This window comes from Mustela nigripes, chromosome 7 (assembly GCF_022355385.1).
Source record: "Mustela nigripes isolate SB6536 chromosome 7, MUSNIG.SB6536, whole genome shotgun sequence".
In the NCBI taxonomy this organism is placed as follows: Eukaryota; Metazoa; Chordata; class Mammalia; order Carnivora; family Mustelidae; genus Mustela; species Mustela nigripes.
In genome coordinates, this window is record NC_081563.1 from 49,909,951 (window position 1) to 49,929,726 (window position 19,776).

A 19,776-nucleotide genomic window follows, 5' to 3' on the forward strand; every position below is an offset into this window, starting at 1 on the left:
TTTTAAAACATGCTGGAAAATCCCATTTCATTTCTATTAGTCAGGTCAGTTCAGAATTAACTGACTCAGGGAGTTACAGTGTTACTAGTACTCTGCTTTTTTACTTTTCTTGGATATTTCCCTCCCTGTGTCAAGCAACATTGTAGCACCCAAGCTTACTGGCTTCCCGTGGAACCAATCTCTGTGATGGGGGAATGGGGGAGTGTTTGATTGGCTAGGCTGGACCACATGGCCTTTCCTGTTGTGGTTGGGGAGATATGGGGTGAGCCCCATCTAAAAGATTTGGAGGTGGTTCCATATGGGAAAAGACGTTACTCTGCTTGTCTCTACTCAAGCTTGAGGAGGGAGGGTTGAGGAAGATACCGATTCCCAGAAAATCACCAATCAATTGGAGCTACCAGTGCGTCATCGCTAAGCTTACCAGTTCACAGTGCCCAGTTTGAAAGCAAAGACATGATCTTGTTATGCACGTGAAGCTCGTGTAAACTAAGTTCCATGCATGGTGATTCAGTTTAATAGAAAATATAAATAGGAGTTATTTCCTTAAAGCAGCCATTCTCAATGTGTGGTCCCTGGATCAGCATCTTCAGCATCAAGTGGAAACTTGTAGAGAACACAAACTTTCAGCCTACAGCTCAGATCCACAGAATCAGTAACTCTTGAGTGGAGCTCAGAAATCCAGGTTTTAACGCGCCCTCCAGAAGACTCTGACACATGCATACCTTTGAGTACTCTTGCAAACCACTTCTTGAAGGTACTTTGTTTTGTAGTTCTCCTGAATATTTAAACATGATACACTTTGAACAAATAGATTTAATTCTGGATTATCAGGGGGATAAAATTATCCATTAAGTGGGAGTATACGTGTCATATTAAATTATTTGCCTTAAAATGTTTTTTTTTAAATGTAACCATAATTTAAAATAAAGTAATACATGTAAGAGCTTATAACAAAAAAACAACAAAACTCCATTCTAGCTTTCTAAATACTCCACTGTTCCATCTTCCAAAGATGGTCCTCCAAAGGACCACCTGGAATTCTTTCAGCTTTTTCTGTTGGCTACCTACAACCCTCTAATAATATATACAGATTATTTCTATATATATGTATCTCCTGCTATTTATCAGAGTTGGATATTAGCCACCTACAGGTAAATAATTATCTTATACCACACCCATCTCTTCTCCCTTCTTCCAATGTAGATATATATTGTTTTTTGTTAATTCAAAAATCAATGTTTATACTCTTATGACTGTATACCATAACCACATTTTATTTCTTGGAATACTAATTTTTTTTCCTGGTATTTCTAGTTGCCTTCCTTTGCATTTTCTATCTTTGTCTCTGTCTTAAATTGTTCCAAATTCTCAAGAAGTGTATCAGATCTCTGGCATTTCATCTTTTCCTTGGGTGGCTCCTTCTGAAATGTCATTTTTAACTCTTCTGAGGAGAGACTAGGGCTGTGGCACAGCAGCCATCTAGGGACCTCCCTTCATTTTTCTTCAGCTTGGAGCCCTCTCTTGGATCCCATTGCCTTCCCCTTCTTGATTCATTGTGGTAACATACTTAAGTAACTTCATAAGAAGTTACAAGAGAGAAGTAAAATGATTTCTTGCATATGTGAAGATGTCTTCTACCCTCTCTTGCCTAGTAGTTTGCCTGAGTAGAGAATGCTAGGTTAGAAATCATTGTTCCTCAGAATTTAGGATGCATTGCTCTGTTGTCTTCTGTTATCCAAGTTGCTGATGAGAAATCAGATAGTCTTTTATTCATTTGTAGGTGAGCTGTTTCTGTTTATTTCATTCTATAAGTTTTAAGGATTTCCTTTTTTCTTGACATTTATTTAGTGTTCTAAAATTTCACAATGACATATCAAAGTGTGAGGATTTTTCCCACCAGTCATTCTTTGTGCAGGGTACTCACTTGGCTGTTTTGAGACTGTTATATCATAGTGGTGGGGAGTTCTCTTATTTCTTTAAAAAAAACTCATTTAAAAAATTTTAATAATAAAATACTTCAAACTTGTATATTGCTGTCATGAATTAACAGATGTTAACATTTTATTATTTTTGCTTCATTTCCATCTATATCTATCCAAAATATCAAAGATACAGCTAACACATCAAGATTAAACCTTACCTTTCCTCAGAAGTAACCTGGAGTTAGTGTGTCTCATTCCTCTGGGCAATTTTCTGCTATTGCTTATAATGTAGCAATAAACCATAAAATTAAAGACAATATTTTGATGTTTTATATAAATAATGCCACTTTGTTTCTGTATCTTTATAACTTTATGCTTTTTTTACTTCTTTTTAAAAAGATTTTATGTATTTATTTGACAGAGAGACAGCGAGAGAGGGAACACAAGCCAGGGGTGGGAGGAGGAGAAGCAGGCCCTCCCGCTGAGAGGGAAGCCTGACTCGGGGTGTGATCCCAGGATCCTGGGGTCCTGACCTGAGCCAAAGGCAGATGCTTAACTGACTAAGCTACCCAGGCGCCCCTGTTTTTTTCTATTTCTTATGTTTTTGAGATTTATACATGTTAACATGCAGAAATCTAGTTCATTCATTTCAGCTCCCCATAGTATTCATTATGTATCAGTTAGGAAGGCCTTTATTTTTATATAATCTTTATTTTATTTATAGGTCTTTATTTCTTCTTCTTTTTCTTATTTTTTAAGTAGGCTTCACACCCTGTATGGAGCCTAACACAGGGCCTGAATTCAGAACCCCAAGATCAAGATCTGAGGTGAGATCAAGAGTTGGATGTTTAATTGACTGAGCCACCCAGGCATCCCTGGAAAGGTCTTTAGCTAAAAGCAACATAAAACTTGGCTAGCAATTTAAATATACAAAGTAGATTTCTTTTTATGTAATAGGAAGCCCAGAGATAAGCAGTCTGGAGCTCAGTGACATTATCAGGAACCAAGATTTTTTCTAGGCTTCTGCTTTGTCCTCAGCCTGAGCCTTAGCTCTTCATACTTGTCACCTTATTGTTGCAAGAGGACTGCTTCATGTAGAAGTCTCACGTCCAAGGTCTGTGCAGGAAAGTAGGGAGGGTAATTGGCCAAACGTGCATTCCAGAAGGGCCTGTCACTTTTTATTAGGGAAATTAAAACTTTCCTGGAAGTCCTACTGAATGGACTTCCACTTAAATCTCACTGGCTTGCTGGGGTACATGACTACTTGTAAGATCAGTTACTGGTCAAAGGCCATATGATTACCATGGATAATTTAGACAGATCTAATTCATGCCTGGAGTTGGGGAAGGTGTCTACAGCATGAAGGGCCATGTGTCTCTACTTGAACAGAACAGGCTAGACAAGGAGGGAATTGGTGTTGGAAAGTGTAGCAAACACTGTTACATGACCACTCAGTGCCCATTCCCCCTGTTTTCCTTACAACAGAACCCAATCTTTTTTTTCAAATGTGTTATTTTTTTGGAGGGAGGCAGTTTAGTACTTTATTTATTTGCACGCATCCCTGCACGTGTGCGTGCAAGATAGAGAGAGTGCGCAATTGGGGGAGGGGAAGAGGGAGAGGGAGAAGCAGACTCCCTGCTCAGCCCCAACATGGGGCTCGGTCCCTGAGATCGTGACCTGAGCTGAAGGCAGATGCTTAACTGACTGAACCACCCAGGCACCCCCAGAACCCAATCTTATTTGCCCAGTAAATACAGTCGTAGAGTCTTTTGTCCTATGACACAGGTGTGGTTTTGAGTAACAGAAAAGTTAACTATAGTATTTAAACAAATAGTGTTTTAACTGTTCTCCTTAACAAGAAACCCAAGTGTGGGCTGTCCAGTGCTGTAGAGTGATTCAATGAAGACATTAAAGATCCAGGATTCTTCCTCCCCTTGTATTCACAGTTAGCATGTAGCCTCCATTTCCATGATGACAAGAGGGCTGCTGCACTTCCAGGCATCGAATCTATGCTCATCTCGACAGAGGTGAGATAGTTAGCCAGTTTTGGTATAAGTATATTCCAAATATTGCATGGGACTTATACTAAAAACCATTAATTGTATATATAAAACTCAGATTTAACTGGGAAAACTCTATTTTTATTTGCTAAATCTGGCAACTTTATCCAGGAAGGCAGAGGAAGGAAAAATGGAGATGCTTTCTTCTGCAGAGGCTTCATCCAGGAAGGGAATCTTCTCCTAGGTTCTTTCTCTTTAGAGATTGCTCTGTCTCTTTAGAGATACCTCTTCAGAGATTGCTGAGGGGCATTTGGAGGAAGTGATTATTTTTAGTCAGCCACATTGCTGTCCTGAATAAAATCAGAGCAGAAAGGGGGATGGACATCTAGCAGTTTCCTCTACAGGTGTCTTACAACCCCCATCTCCCTGACAAATCCTCATCTCTCCAAATAGTTACATCCAATGTAGAAATTCAAAGTATTTGATTTCCCATATGGCACTGACACTGAGCAGTGGGAATGAATACCTGAACACCAGCCACAAACAGCAACATATGCATAATAATACACAGTGGTGGGATACCAAGCCTGCTTATATCCCAGTTTTGGGTTATATATTCATTTTTATTTATTATGACTGCATAAATATCGCTGCATATGTTGCTCACATTTGAGTTACATAGTGTTCAATGGTCACTTTTCCTTTCTATGACTCTTTATTCTTGGAAGAATCTTAGTATCCTCTCAAAACAGTGAAACACATCCAGATAATTGATCAGTTTCAGGTTTTTCTCTGAGAACCCGTGCAGAGCCTGATCTAAGATGAACCCACTGCTCTCTGGATTGCTATACAGCTTCTTTCCAGGGCCTCCTGTGCTTGTCTTTTGTGGTGAATCCCATTTTCTAGATGCTCTATTCCTTCCTTAGATGCTCTTCCATCTTGCTGGAGTTCTTCCTTCAACCACTTCCTGAAAAAAGCGCATAAGCAGTAAAATTTTAAGACTTGTCTAAAAATACTTTTTCTACCCTCACATTTGATATTTTAGTTAGGACTAGAAATCAAGGTTGGAAATAATTTTTTCTCACTTTTGGAGGCATAACTCCACTGTCTTACAGCTTCCATTGTGTCTGGATGCCAGTTCTCACATCTGATTCTTTGTAGGTGACTTATTTCCTTCTTCTGGAAGGGTTTGTTTGTTTGTTTTTTTAAATAAAGTTTATTTATTTATTTGACAGATCACAAGTAGGCAGAGAGAGAGGAGGAAGCAGGCTCCCTGCTGAGCAGAGAGCCTGATGTGGGACTCTATCCCAGAACCCTGGGATCATGACCTGAGCTGAAGGCAGAAGGTTAACCCACTGAGCCACCCAGGCTTCCCTTCTGGAAGGTTTTTAAGGTCTTCTCTTTATATGTAATATTCTAACACTTTGTAATGTCACTTGGAGTGGCTTTTGTTTTAAATTCATTTTCCTGGGCTCTCAGTAAGTTCTTTCCACCAGGAAATTCAAATCCATCAGTTTTGGGAAATATTCTTAAGTCCTTGATAATTTCCCCTCCATTATTTTTTTCTGGCTTCTCTTTGGGGACTTCTATTGCTTTGATGTTAAACCACTGGATTGGTCCTCTGAGTTCCTTGCCTTTTCCCGACTGTTTAAAAAATTACTCTTATCTGTGCTCTATTTTCTCACATGTTTTTTCCAACTTCATATTCTAATTCTTTTACTGAAAATTTTCTTCTAACATATCTTTAATTTTCAAGAGTTCTTTCTTTTTTTTTTTTAAGATTTTATTTATTTATTTGACAGAGAGAGACACAGTGAGAGAAGGAATACAAGCAGGGGGAATGGGAGAGGGAGAAGCAGGCTTCCCCCCTGCCGAGCAGGGAGCCTGATATGGGGCTCCATCCCTGGACGCTGGGATCATGTTCTGAGCTGAGGGCAGAGGCTTAACCCACTGAGCCACCCAGGCGCCCCCAAGAGTTATTTCTTATTCTTTAAAAGTCCCAGGTTTGTAGATTCTACTTTTCTTTTTGTCATGAATACAAGGTCTTTTCTAGTCTACTCAGATATGGGAATTATATGCTTTTTAAATGGTTCTTTGGCTGCCGACATTGTTCCTGTTTCCTTGGACTTCCTCTCCTCCTGCTTGTTTTGGTCTCTGTCATTCTGGCGATTCTTGGCTGGCCATGACTTTGGAGTGGAGCTGCCCAATAACAGTTTGATAGGCTGGACTTACTGAATGATAGACTCATGGTGGGCAGTTGGGTGGAGACTTGACCATTTGTTAGAGGTCCCCCAAATGTCTCTATCTGTAAATCCTCCAGTCTCCCACGTGGAGTGTGTAAACCTCATTAGTGTTCTAGGAGTCAAGTAGGCAGAGGGCTGAGTGGCTAACTGCCCTTACTTAATTCCTCTCCCTACCCCTCAATGAAATGACTCCTTCTTGTCGTTAGTTATCCAGAGGTCTTCGGGTTTAACCCCTCCATATTCTAGAAGGAGGCGCATTCTAAGAGACTGGAGCCTAGGAAAGAGGATCTGAGGGTTAAATGGACTCCTTAGGAAGATTTTCAACAAACTCTTCTGCTTTTAGTCCGACCCTGTATTCTGGTCTTTAGATATATCTACTGCCTCCAATTTCCTTTTTTTCTACTTTTGAAAACCATTTTGTATCAGTTAGAGACTATCTAATCCTTGAAGATTCAGATAAAACATTTTTTTTAAAACTGTCTTCTCCTGGTGTTTATCTTTCCTTTCACGATGGGAAAAAAAAATTCTGACACAAAAAAATAGAAAAAAATGTTAATCGTTTTGTACCTATAATCCAGCTTCAGAAATTATCCATGAGACATGGGAAAGGCTGCTTGTAATGACTTACCCATAAATTTTTCAGTTAATGGTTATTGGTTAGTTGAGGTTTTCTAATTCTTTTTTTTTCCCTTTATTTTTAATATTTATTTATTTATTTATTTTTATTATGTTATGTTAATCACCATAAAATACATAATCAGTTTCTGATGCAGTGTTCCAGGATTCATTGTTTATGTACAACCTCCAGTGCTCCATATAATATGAGCCCTCCTTAATACCCACCACAAGGCTCACCCATCCCCCCCACCCCCTCCCCTCTAAAACCCTCAGTTTGTTTCTCAGAGTCCACAGTCTCTTGTGCTTTGCCCCAATTCACTTTTCCTTTCCTTCTCCTAATGTCCTCCATGTTATCTCCTATGTTCTAATTCTCTTAAAGTCAATTTTGGTCACTTCTATTATTTTCCTAATAAAATATCCATTTATCAGCCTCATGGCTAAGAACTTAAATTCCAGAAACAGATTGTCTGGGTCTGAATCTCTGTTCCTCCATTTGGGCAGTCAGTTAAGCTCTTGTGCCTCAGTTTACTCACCTGTAAAATGAGTAATGGGCACCTGGGTGGCTCAGTTACTAAGTGTCTGCTTTCAGCTCTGGTCATGATCCCAGGGTCCTAGGATCAAGCCCCAGTTTGGGCTCCCTGCTCCACAGGAAGCCTGCTTCTCCCTCTCCCACTCCCCCTTGCTGTGTTCCCTCTCTTGCTGTGTCTCTCTCTGTCAAATAAATAAATAAAATCTTAAAAAAAAAAAAAAAGTCACACATGCAGAGCATTTAAAGTAGTTCCTGGCACATAGAAATGGTAATTATTATTATTGCCCAAACTAAAATGGGAGAAGGGGGTGGGATTATGGACATTGGGGAGGGTATGTGCTTTGGTGAGTGCTGTGAAGTGTGTAAACCTGGTGATTCACAGACCTGTACCCCTGGGGATAAAAATATATGTTTATAAAAAATAAAAAATTAAAAATTAAAAAAAATAAATAAAAATGTATCGGCATGAAGTTTTTCATGGCATTCACTTTTAATTTTTAAATTCTCTACTATGTTTTCAGTCATGTTGCTTTTTTACTCCCAATATTGTTTACGTATGAACATCCTTTTCTGCTTGATTCGCTTTGCACAGTCTGCCTATTTTAAGAATCTTTTCAAATAATCGCCTTTGGGTTTGTTAACCATCTATTCTCGTTTCTATTTCATTTCATTTATTTTATTTTATAGTTCCATTTTCTACTTTCTTTAGCTTTTCTCCTGTGTCACCGCCCCCTCGCCAGGTTCTTCAGTTGAATGTTTGTCACACTTATTTTCCTTCTCTCCTCCCTCCCTCCACGCCTTCCTTCTCTGTTTCCTCCAAACATATCGCAACCCATAAGCTTCAATATTTCGTAGTTGCACTTGTTGAGTTCTAAATATTTAATGATTTCTATGTGGTTTCCTGTTAAACCCATGAGTAGAAATTACTTTTAGTTTCTGAAGTTATATGTGTATATACATATATTTATATACATTTATTATATATATATATATATATATATATATATATATATGAATATCTTACATCTTACATACCCACACACACATATATGTATATATACATCCTTACTGTGGGAGGATGATACAGTTTCTTTGAGATTTACTAAGTCTTACCTGTGATCTAGATATGTGCTTTCTATAAGTGTTCAATTTATACTTGAAAAAGAGATCTGTTCTCTGTTTGTTAGAGATAGTATTTGAGCTTCTTCAGTTTGTTTACAATTTGTTCTTTGGCCTTAATTTTTTCATCTGCTTTAGGGTCTCCTACTATGGGTGTGGATTTGGCCATTTCCACTCAAAATCCTACCTTTTTGTGCTGTATATGTATTGAGACTGTGTTCATCTTTCATAGTGATGAAGGTGGAAGAAGAGAAGACTGGGGTAGGGAAGCTGGACCCTGCTAACTACAGGAGGAGATGTCAGGATCAGGAAGGTAAGGTCATCTTGAGAACTTGATGCAAATCCTAGGATGGTCTGCTAGTTTCTTTTATTTATTTATTTATTTATTTATTTATTTATTTACTTGACAGAGAGAGAGAGATCACAAGTAGGCAAAGAGGCAGGCAGAGAGAGAGAGAGAGAGAGAAGAAAGCTGGCTCCCCGCTGAGCACAGAGCCGGATGTGGGGCTCGATCCCAGGACTCTGGGATCCTGACCTGAGCCGAAGGCAGAGGCTTTAACCCACTGAGCCACCCAGGCACCCCAAGTCTGCCAGTTTCTTAAATATCCTTATAACACCCCTCCAGTGGGAAGATCTAGAGAGCTGGTCCCTTTCCCTGGCCCACCCATGGTGTCTTCTCTGGACCCAATGGCACCAGGCTACGTCTTAAAGAGACCACATCATGGGGCCGAAGACAGGAAACTGGCACTTTGTTTCTGTGAATTAGGGCATAGCATCCCCAACACAAAATTAAACTTACCTAATTTTACAATATCTACAAACTATACAAGATGCCACCATTACACAGATTCTAAAAATAGCAGCTCAAACTACTGCAAGAAGATATTGAATGGGGGTATCTATTGTCCAAAAATTGCTGATGCAGAGGTATTAAGTTCCTACACTCTGCAGAGAAGCAACCACAGGACTTATGAAGAGGCAACCAGACAGGCCACCGCCCTGCCACTGTCCCAGCCCCACTTGGAGGGAAACACCAATCTCGCTGCCCAGCTGAATGCTTGCTGAGCTGTAGAATGTGTAGACCCATTCTGGAGTTGTCAATGGAGAAGAATGCAGCTGAGGAGTTCCTAGGAGAACTTGGCACAAGTCCTGAGCCAAACTGCAAAATGTTCACAGTGAGTGGAGAGGTCCTGCAGAGTGAAGGAGGAAGCTTGGGAGAGGGCTAGCCATTCTGCACAGTTCACCAGCTACACAACGACACTCTGATGATTATGATGGAAGCCAGGGGAAAAAAAGGGACAAGTTAGATCCAGGGAAAAAAGTATAATACTTTCCTGATAGCTATCTTCCCTGATTTCTCCAATAAGTATATTCTTCATATGTGTAGCCCTTACAATTTTCTAATCAAGTTCCCATATACCATCTCATTCTGTCTTCTCAAAAACCTTGCCCAGATAGTAGAGAAGGGATTTCATTTCCACCTTACAGGTAAGGACACTGAGTTCTTGAGAGGCAGATGTCCATGGCCGTGGAGCAAGTGATGAACAAGCCAGGGAGCATCCAAGGCAGGTGACTCTTGGCAGAGGCCTTTCTGATATACCAGCTGTTTCTCATTTCTGTTCCTGACCTCAACAGTGGAAACTAGGAATTCATCTGCTAAGCCCTTAGATTAAAACTACTTACCTCTTACTGGTGTCCATGGATTACTCAAATTACAGCTTGCTTAAGAAATATTAGAACTGAGCAAGGGAAGTCATGCCATACTGGAGGAGATGGGGGAAGGAAGGAGGAGCACCAATCATTCTGATATTGGTCCACTAGAAAGTAAGGCTGTACTTCATAAAAAATCTCCACCTCACATTCTTGGTTACAGCCAAGAAAGACTGGAGGTTCAGAAGAGTGAGCAGTGAGGTATGCTGGGGTGAGCTGGGCTCTAAAAAGATTTGGACACTGACATCCTGGCAAACTCACTTTCCCATACCTATGAATGATTCAGAGTCTTTTCACCAGAGTAGACACTCAACCTATCTTGAAAGGGCTTAGTTAGATATGCTTCTCCAAGGTTCAGCTTGGTTTCTGTGTGACATTTGTAGTCAATGGATGCCCAGACATTAGGATCTACATTTCAGGAGTTTGAGCCAAGAGGCAGACCTCCCCTCCGAAGAAAATAAAATCAAGTTAAGGTAGATCTTGATGTAAGAACACAGTTTAATTTCCTGTTCTACAGCAGCTTTCAAATCTCATTTGCCATCCATGGGCTTCAAAAATACAGTAGTCCCCCACTTACCTGTGATTTCACTCTCTTCAGTTTTAGTTACCCATATTCAATCAAGGTCTGGAAGCAGATTCTTTTTCTGACACATCATCTGAAGGTCAGTAGTAGCCCAACACTATGTCACAGTTCCTCTGTCATTTATCTTACCTCATCTCATCACATAGACATTTTATCATCTCCTATCATTACAAGTAAAAAGGTGAATACAGTACAATAGGATATCTTGAGAGAGAGAGAGCTCATTCACATAACTTTTATTATAAAATATTATTATAATTATTCTATTTTATTATTACTTATTATTGTTAATCTCTTACTGTGCCTAATTTATAAATTAAATTTGATCATCAGTATGTATGTGCAGGAAAAAGCATGGTATATGTAGAGTTCAGTGCTATGTGCACTTTCAGGCATCCTCTAGGGAACCTGAAACATATCCTCTGTGGAAAGGAGGAACTACAATAATATTTTTTGGCCATCCTGCTCTTTGGAAAATCATCACCATGGAATTCCAGACTCCAAGTTATCCTAAAAGAGTGGTTCCCAAACATTTTTGCTGCAGTTCACATAAGCAGAGAAAAAAAATCTTCCCACTCATATACCCCACCCATTCTCATTTCACCTCAAAAAGAAGAAAAAAAGGAAAGAGAACAAAGTGTAAAGGTCAAAAGAGGAAAGTAACAAGTATTCAGAAGAGGAAGGATGAGTAGGTAAAGCACAGGGAATTTTTAGGCTGGTGAAACTATTCTGTATGATACTGTAATGGTAGGTGTAGGCATTTTTCAAAACCCATAGAACTATACAACACTAAAAGTGAAACTTCGTGTAAACAATAGACTAGAGTTAATCATAATACATCAATATTGGTTTATTAATTGTAACAAACGTTCCACTCTAATGCAAGTTGTTAATAATAGGGTAATCTATTCATAGCAATAAATGCCTACATTAAGAAAAAAGAAAGGGCTCAAGTAAACAACCTAACTTTATACCTCAAGGAACTAGAAAAAGAACAAACTAAGCCCAGAGTTAGTAGAGGGAGGAAACAACAAAGATCTGAGAAGAAATAAGTAAAATAGAGACTAAAAAGATAATAGAAAAGATCAATGAAACTAAGAACTGGTTTTTGAAAAGACAAACAAAATAGACAAATCTTGAGCTAGATTTATCAAGGGGAAAAAAGAGGATTCTCAAATAAAATTAGAAATGAAAGAAAAGACATTAAAATTGAAAGCACAGAAATATAAAAGATCAAAAGAGACTACTGCGAACAATTATATGTGAACAATTTGGACAACTTAGAAGAAATGAATGAATTCCTAAAGGTACAACTTACCAAAACTAAATAATGAAGAAAAAGAAAAACTGAACAGACCAGTTACTTGTAAGGAGATTGAATCAGTAATGAAAAACCTCCCAACAAACAAAAGTTCAGGAACAGATGGCTTAACTGGCAAATTCTAACAAACATTTAAGTAAGAATTAATACCAATCCTTCTCAAACTCTTCCAAAAAATAGAAGAGAACACTTCCAATTTCATTTTATGACACTAGTATTACCTGGATATAAAAAACAGATTAGGACACTACAAGAAAAAAAATTACATACCAATATCTCTGATGACCAAAGGTGTAAAAATACTCAACAAAATATTACAAAACTAAATTCAACAATACATTAAAAGGGTCTTGCCCCATGATCAAGTAGGATTTATTTCAGGAGTGCAGGGATGGTTCAACACCTGTAAATCAATCAATGTGATATACCTCCCATTAATAAAATGAAGGATAAAGATAATATGATCATCTCAATAGATGCAGAATGTATATTTGACAAAATTCAATATCTATTCCTTTTTTTTTTTTTTTAAAGATTTTATTTATTTATTTGACAGACAGAGATCACAAGTAGGCAGAGAGGCAGGCAGAGAGAGAGGAGGAAGCAGGCTCCCTGCTGAGCAGAGAGCCCGACGTGGGACTCGATCCCAGGACCCTGAGATCATGACCTGAGCCGAAGGCAGCGGCTTAATCCACTGAGCCACCCAGGCGCCCCTCAATATCTATTCCTTATCAAAAATCTCAACAAACTGAGTCTAGAGGGAATGTACCTCAACATAACAAAGGCCATATATGACAAACCCACAGCTAACATCTTACTCAACAATGAAAAGCTGAAAGTTTTTCCTCTAAGATCAGGAAAAATATCAGGATGCCCACCCTCACCACTTTTATTCAGCATTGTTGAATAAACATTGTACTGGAAGTCCTATCCAGAGTAATTAGTCAAGAAAAAGAAATAAAAGACTTTCAAATCAGAAAGGAAGAAGTAAAACTTTCTATTTGCAGATGATGTGATATTATATATGGCAAACCCTAAAGAGTCCACCAAAAAACTGTTAGAACTAATAAATTCGGTAAAGTTACAGTTACAAAATCAATATACAAAAATTAATACAAAAGGGTACACTTCTATATACTAATAATGAACTGTCAGAAGGAGAAATTAAGAAAACAATTCTATTTATAATTGCCACAAAAAGAATGAAATAAACAGGAATAAATAAACTTAACAAGGGAGGTGAAAGACTTGTGCACTGAAAATTTTAAGACATTGATGAAAGAAATTGAAGAAGACACAAAGGAATGGAAAGGTATTCCATGCTCATGGATTGGATGAATTAATATTTTTAAAGTGTCCAGGCTACCCTGAGCAATCTACAGATTCAATCTAATTCCTATAAAAATTTTAATGATGTTTTTCACAGCAATAGAATAAATAATTCTAAAATTTTTATGGAACCATGAAGGACCTTCAATAGCCAGAGTGATCTTGCAAAAGAACAAAGCTGGAGGCATCATGCTTTCTGATTCAAAAGATATTACAAAGCTGTATTAATCAAGACAGTATAGTGTTGGTATAAAAACAGACACATAGATCAATGGAGAAGAAGAGAGAGCCCAGAAATATACCCACATTTTTAAGTTCAGGTAATTTATGATGAAGGAATCAAGAATATACAGTGGGGAAAGGATGATCTCTCTTATGAGAAAACTGGACAGCCACATGCATAAGAATAAAACTGGACCACTATCTTACACCACACACACACACACACACACACACACACACAATTCAAAATGGATGACAGTCTGATATACGACCTGATACAACAAAATTTCAAGAAGAAAACACAAAGTGTTCGCTCTTTGACAGTCTTGGCAATGACAGAGAAGACAAATACTGTATGATCCTATTTATATGTGGAATCTAAAGAACCAAATTCAAAGAAACAGAGAACAGATTAGTGGTTGCCAGAGGCAGGGGTTTGGAGGTGAGCAAAAGGGTGAAAGAAGTAAAAAAACCCAAACTTCCAGTTATAAGATAAATAAATTCTGGGGATGGAATGTATGGCAAGGTAAGTATAGTTAGCAATCTGTATTGTATATTTGAAAGTTGCCAAGAGAGTAGATTCTAAAAGTTCTCAACACAAGAAAATAAGTACAGCTATGTGGGGTGATGGATGTTAACTAGACTTCTTATGGCAATCATCTTGCAATATATACATCTATCAAATTAGTATGTTGTACACCTCGAACTAATACAATGTTATACCTCATTAATATATATTATATTGTATAATTGAGGTATAATTATACCTCAATAAAAATAATAGGAGATCTGTTTGTGGAGCAGGGGTCTGGTGGCGGTAGGACGGAAGACTAATTTCCTGTGTACTATCTGCTCAATTATTCTGTATATATAAAACTAAATCTATTGATTATTTTAAAAACTGTTGACCAGTTGAAGCCAACACTGATGAAACACTGATAGCAGAATGTCAATCCTGAGACCTGAGAGAATTACAGCTACTTTTTGTGTGCAAAGACCCAGTGGGGCTTTACAGACCAACCAGGCTTCTTAGTGGAATTCGAAATTAAGGTTCTTCATGAGTCTAGTTCTTGAAAATTCTAGTATACAAAACCAGCTTTGAGAAGTCCGAGTAACTCCCTTTTCTGTTAAGTAGTTTATGTAGTCTTTCATTACGAGTAAAAGTGGCCCTTGATGGAAATGCATACAGCCCTCCCAAAGAGGGGGGTTGGCGTTTTGGACTAAATCTGTGAGTCACTGAGGGACTCTCTCAGGCCATGTGTCATAAGCTTTATGCAGTTATTGCCATTCTGGACAAGCAAGAACAGAGTGATGGGAGTTCTGCTCATTCAAATTGAGTTCTAACTACAGCACGAAGGGTATCATTTCCAGCAACGGCTGAATTGTTCAGAAATGGAGTTCTGTCAAACCCAAGACTTGGGGCAGTGGCCCTGGCCAGGAACTCCATGTCTTCCATTCTGCTTTGGTGGCCCTAGCTCTTTGTAACTGGAGGATAGTAAGGAGAAATGCCCATTTTCAGTAATCTTTGCCTCCCCTCCTCTTTTGTGCTCTGCCCACAGACTGCCGCTCCATCCACATTGGGCTTTCAGTCCCCAGTTACCCTCAAAGGAAAAGAGACCCACAGGGACGTCTTCCAGGCCTACAGAAGGTCTGCTGGGGCCTGCGGCCAGACAAGCCACAACAGGAACTGACTGGCATGGGCAGCAGGGGAAGCAGCCGGAACAGCAACGTGCATCATGTCAGCAGGACCCGTGAGTTCTTGAAGGGCACATTTCAGGGGAGCCATCTGCTGGGGAGCCCAGACAGGGTGATAGATTGGGGAGATTCTCTGGAGACTCAGTGATGTCCCACTGGGGTCAGGGCTCTTACCACCCATGCTATGCTACCCCTGCAGACCAACCTCCCTGCCCAGGGATACATTTAGCCAGTCTGAGCTCTGTCTCTCTGGTGACTTGGAGACCTCTGCTCTGAGCTACCCCAAGCTGTTTTCATGGCTTAATTATTTTCCTCATTTCCAAATTCTTAGGGGCCATACAGCTCTTGCCCTAACGACAAACATGACTTGGCAGGAGCCACTGTGCTCCGTAAACTGAATTCCACACACGTTACCTCCACCCTCTTTCCTCACCGAAGCTTGAAGGAACAGTACAGAATTGTCTAGGCATTGGCATGGTGGCTTGCAGACCCCTGGAAAGCTCTCTCCCAGACCAGCAAATCCCCTGAGGCCTTCTGCTGCTACTGCAGATATCAGTTTTGGGCTAATTAAAAATCAGTCTTTTGTTCCTTCCTATGGAAAGAAAAGTATCAATCTTAAGAGAAGTGAAAAGACTCGAGTCCTGAGAGCCCAACTATGACATTTTATTCTTTTGAGAATTTGCTGTTTCTAGGGACATGATTTCACCTCAGCAGATCCTAAATCTGCCCAATAAATTGTATTTGATTGGTCTCTATTATATATTTCTCCTGTCTTAAGCAAGGAAAAATTAGTTATTTTACTGTCTAAACCTTCAAAGGAATCTCAGAGGCAGTGACAGTGTCTCAGCGTCCCTGTAGGAAGAGATCTGACTCACATGCTCCCAAGGCCACCTTAGTCACCCACAATCTTGCAGCTGCCCTGAACAACTGCTCTCCTTGGCATCAAGTCTACCAAGTCCTGTGGCTTTTCTAGAGTAAATGTGTCTAAGTGGGAGATGGGTTGATGGAAATCCTTTGGCACCGTCTAGCATAAGAGATGAGTGCTGGTGAAACCATGCATGTGCACACGGACCAGCTCAGGGCTGGGAACATCAGAGACCCAAAGGAGAGCCAGCCTTTTGGGAAGAGTTCCTGCTCCCCATGTTAGATCTGAATGCCTCATCCTCCCCTTCTGAGGCATTCTCCTATAACCCTACCACCTCCCCCACATTTAGGGATGAGGTCCCCTTGTAAAATTGAGTGTGCTGGGTCCCTCCTGAGGCAGAGAAGAAACAAATAACATGGTGGGTGTGTGGTAGACACTTAATAGATGTTGGCTTAACTAATACACATTAACCCAATATGAGAGTGAGGATCCCAGATCTTTTTCCTCTGCAAGAGGATATTGGTTCGGTTTGGCTATGTTCATTGGCATCAAGGGCTTATGAGATCCTTCTGGTGGGAGGGGTGTGAAAAATCATTAAGATCTTCTACTTGCCTGGTCACTACTAAACTCTGGGGTCACTAAAAGATCAAAACTGCCTCAAGATGAGCAGTAAAGGAGAGAAAGGCTGTTTTCCAGCCAGGCATGTAAGCCTCATATTGAGCCTCATTCCAAGGCCTTAGGATCAAGGATATATTTCCTGTGGCCTTCCATTCTCATTTCTGATGAGGAAGGAGCAAGGGTTGGGACAGAACACATATTTGTCTCTAAAGCATCTCCTCCATGAAGGGTTCCTGAAACGGGCAATTTCCAGCGTAAGTGCAAGGACAGTTGGGGTTCTTTTAGACTTTGAAGCTTTGAAACGGGGCAGCTTCCTTGCCTTTGTGTACCTATAAATTTGTGTCTTGGAAGGATACAACTTGGAGAGAGAAGGGGGAAAGGAAGACAGAAGAGGAGAAAGAATGAGGATCATTCTAGACCTTATATGCCCCCTTTGGGATGAGGGGCAGGCAGGAAAGCAAATTAAAATGTATGTCCCAAAAGAATCGTGTATTTTCTCTCTCTTCTTGTCCTTTGACACTTTAAAACCTGGATCTTCTGGAATTATCAACATATACAACATCCCCTCGTCAGCCATGAGGGCTATTCTAAAAACAAACAAAAAATCCCATTAGAAGAGAATCCTGAGTTAGTGACCTTAAGACCTTGAGGGGTAATTGGGGTTGAGGGTCCAAGTTTGCAAGTAAACCAGTGAAAGTCCTAATAAATGGAAAGTTTTCATAAACCATGCACCAACCAAGTTTACCTTATTCCTGGAGAATTAGCTAAAGTGGATTCCAGTCTCTCTGGCCTCATCCTAGGGGACGTCCATGTCTTTGCTGAAGTTGCTGTGCATTCCCAGGAGCTGCTAATCTCAGCCTCACCCTGGCTCCAAGTCTTTTCCCTGTGTCATATATATATATATATTTTTTTTTTTTTTTTAAGATTTAATTTGTTTGACACAGAGAGAGCACAAGCAGGGGTGAGAGGCAGAGGGAGAGGGAGAAGCACACTTCCTGCTCAGCAGGGAGACCGATGCAGGGCTCAATCCCAGGACCCTGGGATCATGACTGAGGTGAAGGCAGACGCTTAACTGACTGAGCCATCCAGGGCCCCCATCTCCCTGTGTATCATGTCCTATACCTGTCCTCTGCCTTCACCTCCTGGCCAGCTCAGGCATGCAGTTCAGACCTTCTTTGGTTTCCCCAGAATTGGTCGCATATAGCATACACGTTGAATGGCAGGCTTTGCCAGAGGTTCAGAACTAAGTTTAATGTCGTAGAGATACACAATTTTTAAATGACATACAAGATATCCCTGTTCTTAAAAATCCTCTGGCCATGGGAAATTTCCCACTAGACATTTTTCTCTGCAGTTCCAGCTTCCTACTATATTTTGGTACCATATCTGCCCAGCCCCTGTCCCCTCCCAAGTTCCCTCACATCTCCTTGCTTTCAGCTAAGTCCCCTCCACAGACACACACACACACACACACACACACACACAGTCCCCTCACTTTTCAGTCACAGCATTTTCTCTTCCTGCCCCTCCTTGGCTCAGGGCCCATTTTCGCACAGCTGAGACCACATAGTGGGTTAACCTAAACACAAAGACCATCTTCAGCAGCCTCAAAGACCTGAAAGAGGCTTGACGCTTCCTTCTCCCTTTCTTTCTCCCCTCCGGCCTCTACAGGCCAGGTCAGGATTCCCTGTGTGACTTGGGCCCCACATGCCTGACGGCATAAGCAGGAGAAGCAGCAATTGTCTGCTTTGATTTTATATAACAGTTTCTTCACTTAACTGCATTTATAGTCACTGAAACAAAACAGTAAAACCCACATGCTAGTTGAAGACTATGGGTAACATCTCACACACCTTAAATGGTGAATAATGGATATGATACAATCAATTGCTTCTTACTATTTTGGCTCCCCAGAAATATCAGAACCTCCTTGTAAAAGGTCCCAGGCAGATGAGTGTCATTGTTCTTTTTTCTCTGTGGGGTCTCCTGCAAACACTCAAAGTCTGATTTCCTATTGAGGTTGATGCTCTTTCCAGGGAAGGCAGAGGGATTTCTTATTTGAATTTGGATGAGTGTCCCACTTGCCCGACACACCAAGATCTTTCTCAGCCTTCGTTCCATCCATGAGCCTGTAGGGAAGCCAGCAGTGCACTTGTCAGGCTCTGCTGGTCCTCTGTCCTCTGATGCAGCACTGCCCTCAGTCAGGGCCACAGCCAAGGTTTCTTTTCCTTGTCCTTCCTTCTTGTCTTGCTTTTGGCCTGCTCCACCATTGCTTTACTTCCCTTCTTTTACTGATGCCCCATTCTTCCTTATGCTAACTATTCTTACTGCCATGACTCAACATTCTTTATAACTCTCACACTTGCAGTTCTTAAGAAGGTACACAGAAGAAAATTTCCATACCCTAGAATTTCATAAAAGGGGCACTCATGATTAAGAAAGTAATTTGATCACAAGTATTAGGAAACCTATCTGAGCTGGCTTGGGCAAGGAGGGAATGTGTGTGTGTGTGTGTGTGTGTGTGTGTGTACACGCGCGCGTGCATGCGCGCACATGTGGGTGGGTGTGGGTTGATGTTATAAGACCGAAGAAGCTTCTCATGATCCTAAAACAGAATAAACAGCCAGGCTCAGTGAATGGATAGAGCACCTCTCAATCCCCTCTCCAGGATGGGTGGCCTCGTCCTCTGCCTTTCCCGTGGGTCTGCTCCATTTGCCTCCTTCTGTAGCCTTTTCTGCATCTGCTGTGCCCTTCTCTTCCAGTTAACATGCTGTCTCTTCCAAAGACCAGCAGGAAAGGCCCCAGCTGTCTTAGAGACCCAATTCAAAGTTTCCAGGCTTGGATCAGATGTCCAATGAACTCTTCATGGTCAGATTACCTGTAGCCAAGGGGCAGGGGTCATACATTACACCAATACACACAGCTGCCAGAGGTTCATCCTTTTGGGTAGGGCTATGGGCTGGGCTGACATCCCGAAAATTACCCACGATGGGAGGAATTCC

General features: G+C 40.5%; 1 protein-coding gene across 6 annotated transcripts in view; it reads left to right on the forward strand.

Moving 5' to 3' along the window:
• SLC4A5 (solute carrier family 4 member 5) overlaps positions 1-19,776 on the forward strand; it is a 108,295-nt gene that overhangs the window by 15,722 nt on the left and 72,797 nt on the right. For 5 of the 6 annotated variants that reach the window (XM_059405800.1, XM_059405806.1, XM_059405801.1 and 2 more), the window contains 2 exons: positions 8,664-8,744; positions 15,156-15,347. In XM_059405800.1, the coding sequence (XP_059261783.1) occupies positions 8,664-8,744; positions 15,156-15,347 (273 nt within the window). Of the gene's footprint in view, positions 1-2,684; positions 2,750-8,663; positions 8,745-15,155; positions 15,348-19,776 lie in introns of all 6 variants that reach the window. The other variant, XM_059405804.1, reaches the window with a different exon arrangement.